The 8,204-nt window shown below is 39.5% G+C and overlaps 2 protein-coding genes across 2 annotated transcripts; one reads left to right on the forward strand and one right to left on the reverse strand.

Annotated features, from left to right (window-relative positions):
- Positions 1-3,502: 3,502 nt before the first annotated feature.
- LOC120903084 (probable 39S ribosomal protein L23, mitochondrial) lies at positions 3,503-4,229 on the forward strand. Its single transcript, XM_040312299.1, has 2 exons — positions 3,503-3,900; positions 3,972-4,229. The coding sequence occupies exons 1-2, from the start codon at positions 3,607-3,609 to the stop codon at positions 4,131-4,133; spliced, it is 456 nt and encodes a 151-aa protein (XP_040168233.1). The 5' UTR covers positions 3,503-3,606; the 3' UTR covers positions 4,134-4,229.
- Positions 4,193-6,471, reverse strand: LOC120903083 (WW domain-binding protein 4). Its single transcript, XM_040312297.1, has 5 exons — positions 6,269-6,471; positions 6,106-6,178; positions 5,231-6,030; positions 4,484-5,156; positions 4,193-4,411 (listed from the first exon to the last, which is right to left on the reverse strand). Coding segments are annotated over exons 1-4 (1,080 nt in total). The 5' UTR covers positions 6,271-6,471; the 3' UTR covers positions 4,193-4,411; positions 4,484-4,951.
- Positions 6,472-8,204: the final 1,733 nt, after the last annotated feature.

Consider the following 8,204-nt stretch of genomic DNA (forward strand, 5'->3'; position numbering starts at 1 on the left):
ATTGCGCATCGTGTATTAATACGGTAACCGTTCAGTTACTGTCCCAAGCGAAATTTTTCGGGGATAATGAACATAAACTCATGCCATCTCTTTCTATTCATCAGCTCTACTCTCTCACACGCATCGATGAACTTTTAGACATCTCTTTGTTCATTGTGCTATATTTGAAGGGCTTAAAACTGATAGATAACGATTCATGTTCATGAAGTAGTTATGGTCAAATGGTAATGGTATAATGTTTGTACCATGGTTGACATGAGTTCAATTCTGTTTTTATTGTTTTCATTGATGATTTCAAGTTTCTGATTTCTTTTTAAAACATCCAGCTCCAGTAACTCCAGACCCCTTTACTCATTGTTAGAAATGCGTGTTTAATAGTCAATCTGTTATTTTTATTGTTTTATTTATTTCTTTTGATTCATTTAGTATCAGTACCCCTTCATACAACAAAACCAGCAAATAGCACGATCATGAATAATAATATGGTGGCGCAACTGGCAAAGTGATTCCAAGTAGAACTAGCGATGTGGTTGGTAGCATCCCAAGCGCCACAGATTAAGCTTAAACGACTGGAAAATTGAATATCCATAGAAAAAAATGAAAGCTCCACAGCTTCTTTGGTTTGATCAATAGATGGCCTATTACAACTCATCATTATATTGCTATCCTTTTCTTGCAATGTGTTTCGACAAGTTTCATCTTATCATGACCTATATAGCCTGCTAACTTTCTGAGCAAAAATCAATGTGAATGGTCGTGTGGTCAGATACGTGGGTATCAACACCAACGACCATTACTCAAATCTCATTCGCCTCAGAGCTGGTGGTTTCCATTGGAGTTTAGTATTTAAACAATCGTATCGCCGTTCTAGTTCTAGCGATGCATAACTTCAATGCGAAACCATACAACAGTACAGAGGAAATGAGAAAGCTCTCCTCCAAGCGATGAAGCTCAACTGGTTGGGGTATCCCACAAACAGATGGCGCCACCAGCTTTTTCGCTATTTTTAGAAAGCATGAGTCGTTTGCCGTCTGCTAAACGAAGTCTTTCTATATGCCGTTTAGGTAGAGAACTTGAGTCGTTTAGAAGCCGTTTAGTGGTCGTTTAGTGGATTTGTGGCACTTGGGATCAAGTATGAAGCATGAGCATGAATTGGAATATGAGGGAAGGGAATGAATCCGAATGTTCATTTCTATTTTTAGCTCTTTTTTGCATGGGTTCATCCTTCACGTGTGTTCACTATCCCCGAAAATGATCTGTATTTCGTTGGTCTTTTCGGGGATAGTTCGTTAACGAATTATCCCCGAAAAGACCAGCGAAAACCAGCGTGGTTGGGAGCTTGGGGTTCAAACAGACATAGAGCGACAACGTCGCGCGCGACGAAAAATAGCTCAAAATATCACTCCGTGTAGATCAAAGTAGCTCATTTGACTCAGTCAACCAACTTGTTTTTTATTTGAAAACACACAAAAACAGGTTAAAATGTGTTCAAATCTATTTTTTTGCGTTTGGCATTAATCTGGCTTGTAAATAAACTAGATAATTCGATTATTTCGGATGAAGCAAAATTGACGCGCGCGATGAGTAGCTCTGTTTGCAAAATTGAGCTACTTTTTGTCGACGATGTAGCTGTATGTATATTTGGACGGTAAAGCAAACAACGTCTCACGTGACAAAAAGTAGCTAAATTTTGCAAACAGAGGTACTCGTCTCGCGCGACATTTCTACTTCATCCGAAATTATCAAATTCTCAAGTTTGTTTACGAGCCAGATTAATGCAAAACGCAAAAATAGATTGGAATACATTTTAATTCATATTTTATATTTTTAAACAAAAAGCATGTAGGTTGACTGGGCCAAACCCAAGTGCCACAAATCCACTAAACGACCACTAAACGGCTTCTAAACGACTCAAGTTCTCTACCTAAACGGAATATAGAAAGACTTCGTTTAGCAGGCGGCAAACGACTCATGCATTCTAAAAATAGCGAAAAAAGCTGGTGGCGCTATCTGTTGGTGGGATACCCCAACCAGTTGAGCTTCATCGCTTGGAGGAGAGCTTTCTCATTTCCTCTGTACTGTTGTATGGTTTCGCATTGAAGTTATGCATCGCTAGAACTAGAACGGCGATACGATTGTTTAAATACTAAACTCCAATGGAAACCACCAGCTCTGAGGCGAATGAGATTTGAGTAATGGTCGTTGGTGTTGATACCCACGTATCTGACCACACGACCATTCACATTGATTTTTGCTCAGAAAGTTAGCAGGCTATATAGGTCATGATAAGATGAAACTTGTCGAAACACATTGCAAGAAAAGGATAGCAATATAATGATGAGTTGTAATAGGCCATCTATTGATCAAACCAAAGAAGCTGTGGAGCTTTCATTTTTTTCTATGGATATTCAATTTTCCAGTCGTTTAAGCTTAATCTGTGGCGCTTGGGATGCTACCAACCACATCGCTAGTTCTACTTGGAATCACTTTGCCAGTTGCGCCACCATATTATTATTCATGATCGTGCTATTTGCTGGTTTTGTTGTATGAAGGGGTACTGATACTAAATGAATCAAAAGAAATAAATAAAACAATAAAAATAACAGATTGACTATTAAACACGCATTTCTAACAATGAGTAAAGGGGTCTGGAGTTACTGGAGCTGGATGTTTTAAAAAGAAATCAGAAACTTGAAATCATCAATGAAAACAATAAAAACAGAATTGAACTCATGTCAACCATGGTACAAACATTATACCATTACCATTTGACCATAACTACTTCATGAACATGAATCGTTATCTATCAGTTTTAAGCCCTTCAAATATAGCACAATGAACAAAGAGATGTCTAAAAGTTCATCGATGCGTGTGAGAGAGTAGAGCTGATGAATAGAAAGAGATGGCATGAGTTTATGTTCATTATCCCCGAAAAATTTCGCTTGGGAAGAAAGTGTCGCCAAAAATGGTCGCGGAAGATTTTTTGGGTCGTCTAGAAGCAGTGTTAGGCCACAAGTTTTTTATTCTGTCAAGATCGCAAATGCGTCAAAAGTACGTACCTATTTCAGTATATTGAGGTACCGCCGGGCTGAGCTACGTTCGTCAAATGCTCGAATTATAACATTCATCCGGTGTGACCGTCCAAACAGACATAGAGCGACAACGTCGCGCGCGACGAAAAATAGCTCAAAATATCACTCCGTGTAGATCAAAGTAGCTCATTTGACTCAGTCAACCAACTTGTTTTTTATTTGAAAACACACAAAAACAGGTTAAAATGTGTTCAAATCTATTTTTTTGCGTTTGGCATTAATCTGGCTTGTAAATAAACTAGATAATTCGATTATTTCGGATGAAGCAAAAATTTCGCGCGAGATGAGTAGCTCTGTTTGCAAAATTGAGCTACTTTTTATCGCGCGCGACGTTGCCGCTGTATGTCTATTTGGACGGTGAAAGAGCTATCAAACTTTGTTTGCGAGTTTCGCAGAATAGACGATGTGTAGAATCAGTTGACATATGTCATCTACGCATGTTTACGAATGGTGTTATTTAATCGTCAGAAATATAAAAAAAAACTCGCAATTATTACGATCAGAACTTTAAATAATGTCGACCCGATGGTATCCGATTTATCAACGAGGCAATCCGCAACTGCGGGTATTTTTACCTAACTTCTGGCTGAAGCTAGTACGACCCGCGAATGAGCAGCCCCCAAATGTTGTGCAGTTTGCCTGCTCCATGGAAATGACCCGGCATGATGTGAAAAACTACTTGGAAAAAATATACAATGTTCCTGTGGTAAATGTTCGTACGCGGATTGCATTGGGTGGCACGAAAAGAGATTTGGTATTGGGATACATCACTAAGGAGGAGGATACCAAATACGCCTATGTCACTTTGGTGTGTTTCATTATTCGTACCCGATGAACTCAGTGACCATTAATAACCTAGTTTTATTTTATCTTTTCAAGCCAAGAACCAAGCAATTTACTTTCCCGGACATTTTCCCAACGGACGCAAAGCAGAAGATAGAAGATGATAAAAAATCGCTGGAAGACGCCAAGAAAAACCACAAGAAGTTTCTAGATAAAAACAAAGATCGACCCGGCACGCCTGGTTGGTTTTCTATCTAGTAACCAGCACTTAGGAATTATCAGATTAGCAACCGAACTATGCCAGCAAGTTATGTTAGTTCAAAACTAATAAAACTAATTTTATTACTTCATGTAGTTGTTCGTCAATATGAATTCGGTAATAGTTTGATCAAACGAAGCGATGTTTAAGGTGATGAACGTGCCGGCCCCACTCGCATTAACTTCTGGTAGGTCTCAAAATCGATTGGGAGCTCCTCCAAGTGTTTCAACGTTCCCTGACACACCGAACATGCCCGAATGTCATACAGAAATACGATCTGGAAAAATACGATTTCCTTCCAATTATTTTAGAACAAGCAAACTGACCAACCCCCACATATGCTACATACTTTAGGATGAGATGGACAGGGCCGGAACTTACGGCCGAAACACAGGTTACCGCATCGCAAACACTGTATAGTTGTTTTTCCACGCGCACATATGCATGCTGCTAGGCGGCGTGCTTCGGCTTCACGATCCTCTTGTGTAAATATTGGATCCGTTCGCGTGTTGTCCATTGGCGCATTCTTTTCCAACATCGACGGTTTGTTTCGCAACATCACTGTTCTTATGATTCGAGTGCTATTCCAGAGCAATAACAGATTAAGACTGGATATTTTAGAAGAGCCAGCGAGGGAACGCTCTTCTGCTGCAACTGCTGTCAACTGTATAACTGAAAATGGCGGCATACAATAGCGTGGACAAAATATGTACCTGTGTTCGACTCGATGTAAGGCATGTGTGTGAAAGAAGCGAAACGCATTCTAGAGTAGTGTGCGAATGAGACAATTGTTTATATTCAGTTCTATATCCATTGTCTAGTCTACATCTAAACGTGTGCGAGCATTTCGTTGAACTTTCCTTTTCTTTGTAAACGTGTCGCTTACAGTTGCTTTGACTTCTTGTGGTATGTGATCGATAACTCTTTCTTTGAATTTTGGTTCCATTTTTTCTGGCATTGCACTTGGAACATACAATGGGGCAGGGGTAACCGGTAATTGCAGGTCAATCGAACGCTCTTTCCTGTATTGTGATAATAATCGAATAAGTAGAATAAAGTAAATAACACACAAAAACAAAATCGTAAGGTGACTTACTTGACTTCAACTGATTCCCAGTTTCCGTAAGGATTTTTCGATTGTTCAATTTGTGCAGTAACTGCAACTTCGCCGTGATCTATTCTTTTCTCTAATTCTTCTTTAATTTTACGGTTGTGTTTAAAAATCTGCGCCATGTTTTCGCGTCGAAGCCTTGCTGCGATTTCATCAGCATTTTCCAACTCGTACTTTGCCTCATGTTCTGCGATTTCCTTTTGCTTTTGCCATGCAATTTTTGATAGCGTTTCATACTCCTCCTTCTTCATAAAACCCTCTTTTGGAGTTTCCCAGATGGATTCGCCTGTTTTCACGTTCCAATAGTAGGGAAACCCTTCATCAGTCTCAGCTTCCACCCACATCGATCCATTGCCGACTTGTGCAATATTTTCGATGTGTCGTTTCTTAGACAAAGTCTTTCCCTTGCCATTTTCTGTATCTTCTTCGCTCTCTGCGCCTGGCAGATACAATGGATCCGCTTCCCGTGCTTTTTTCGCTTTCGCAGGTCTGCTGTCAGCGTTTCCAGAGCTGCTTACAGACGGTCCAGGACGAGGGCTGATTTGACCGCAAGCTTCTTGCACTTGTTCGAGTTTCTGCTTTTCGTTTAACTCCCGCGAACTTATATCAGCTCCAGCGCTAATATCTTGCATGTAAGCCTTCATGGCGGCATCATTCATTTTCTTCAAATCTGCATCGATTTTGTTCTGCTCCTGCTGAGCTTTGTAGCTATTTCGACTTATCTCTGAAATACGCTTTTGTACGTTCATCTGATGTCGTTTTCCATTCTCGTGGAACTGAACACTCTGTGAAAATATAGAAAATGCAGATAAATAATTTTTGGTCTTGCTTGTCGTATTGAAGTGCACATTGACACTGACGGATTTATTGTCGGCTATCCAACACTTGCAAAAGTCGCAGTACTTGCGATCATTCGACTTCCAGTAGTCAGCCCTAGAAGAAAAAATCAACGCATAGCACAAATGAGGTGAAATGGATTTGTTTAGATTTTGTCGTAACGAATCTGTAAACAATGTTACATACATTTTAGATCTGTTCCAGCTTTCTGAAGAGGTTATAGATGTAAAATTGCGTGTATTGTTTAGGCTGCGTAGAGGTGCGACTCTGTATTTACATAAGTGGCATCAACTATGACAACAAACAAGTTAACTAAATCTTATGCGACTTCCAAAGCTATCAATCAATTTAGGTAAACATAATATTTTTACACCTCGAAACATTTATTCGAGTAGTTTGCGGCCTTGCTTGACCCGCTAAACATTACGAGGTCTCGAGTAGTATCTTCTGTTAGAATATTGGCAGAGTGACCAGAAATACCGATTTATCTGTATTCCTACCGATTTTTTATATGCCTACCGATTCACAGATGACCGCCCTAAAACTACCGATTTTCCATTTATCCTACCGAAAATCACAGATTTTTGATTTTTCAGTCGATAAAGCTTATTCTTTGGCGCTTGGGATGCTGTTTCAAGGATCGCTATCCTCATTTGTTACTTATCGCGCACGTTTGTTTGCCTGGCACAGGAAAAAAGCTACATGCGTTATGAATTCAAAATTTTATCCGTTAAAATTTAATGTTAATAATAAGTAGAAAATATCAGTTGTGTGGATTCCGAGAATTGCTCGTCAAAGAAAATTATTTAAATTTGAATTTTAATCTCGCTGTCGGCGGTTAAAGCTTACCCGCCAGACAAAGAGAATGAAATTTTCAGGCGAGGGGTAGGTAGAAATACACATAATTCAATTGTTTCGATTGAGGCAGAAATTTTGCGCGAGAAAAGCAGCTCTGTTTGCAAAATAGAACTGCATATTGTCTCGCGAGGCGGCTCTATGTTTATTTTAACGAAAAATAGCTCAAAATTTCACTCTACCTAGATCAAAGTAGCTCATTTGACTCAGTCAACCAGCTTGTTTTATGTTTGAAAACAACCAGAATAAGTTAAAATGTGTTCAAATCTATTTTTGCGTTTGGCATTAATCTGGTTCGTAAAAAAAACTTGAATATTAGATTATTTCGGATCAATCAGAAATGTCCCGCGAGACGAGTAGCTCTGTTTGCAAAATTGAGCTACTTTTTGTCGCGCGAGACGCCGTCGTTCTATGTCTATTTGAACAGTCAGCCCAAAGTAGGTATAATATACAGATGGGCGAACGATTTGACAGCCGTGCTGTAGAAAAATGAATAAAGGCCGGGCTACATTGATCGTACTCGCAAGCGTAATTTTGATTTTCACTAGCGCATCTGGCGGCAGCTGACCGAAGCATTTTGCCAAACAACTTGAAGCCGCTTCAGAAAATATGTTATTTTTCCTTGTTTTTTACTTTAACAGGACTGGAAAAGCTATGCAATTGATAGATGAATACAGGCGGTCCCCGAGATACACGGTACCTCTCATACGCGGATTCGGAGATACGCGGTTTTTTTAAATTTGACAATTCTTTGAGCAAATTGTACTGATTTGACACACCATTTTTAAATTGCCAAATAATTTCCGTTTTGATCGAATGTTAAAAACTATTTCAAAACGTTTAAAACAGTTATATTCAGTCAGAATCATATCAAATAATTCATAAAGTAACTATACCCTCTCCCTACTTGCAAAATTACACGAAAATACCTGATATTTTAGCTGGAAACCACGAGATTCGACTTACGCGGAAATTCGAGATACGCGGTATTTTGTGGCCGTTTTCGGTCCCCATTAACCGTGTATCTCGGGGACCGCCTGTATGTTGTTCACGTATTTCAGCCATTTTCGCATAAAAAAACGGTAAAAAAAAACAACTTAAATTTGAGATCCGGCACGACCATTCCCTTGATAACCAAAAAAGCTTCCACCAGCCGCCGCCAGGTGCGCTAGTGAAAATCAAAATTACGCTTGCTAGTACGATCAATGTAGCCCGGCCTTAAAAATGAAAGAATTCGGGGATTCGATCTTCGTTTATGTATGCGTGT

Source organism: Anopheles arabiensis, chromosome 3 (assembly GCF_016920715.1).
Source record: "Anopheles arabiensis isolate DONGOLA chromosome 3, AaraD3, whole genome shotgun sequence".
Taxonomy (NCBI): Eukaryota; Metazoa; Arthropoda; class Insecta; order Diptera; family Culicidae; genus Anopheles; species Anopheles arabiensis.

Bases quoted from the DNA above. Each gene is read 5' to 3' on its own strand.
- LOC120903084 (XM_040312299.1), top strand. From the start codon at position 3,607: ATGTCGACCCGATGGTATCCGATTTATCAACGAGGCAATCCGCAACTG. The intron at 3,901-3,971 runs GTGTGTTTCATT...TATCTTTTCAAG, and splicing joins AATACGCCTATGTCACTTTG to CCAAGAACCAAGCAATTTAC.
- LOC120903083 (XM_040312297.1), bottom strand. The intron at 6,031-6,105 runs GTCAGTGTCAAT...ATATTTTCACAG, and splicing joins GGATAGCCGACAATAAATCC to AGTGTTCAGTTCCACGAGAA. The intron at 5,157-5,230 runs GTAAGTCACCTT...ATCACAATACAG, and splicing joins TGGGAATCAGTTGAAGTCAA to GAAAGAGCGTTCGATTGACC.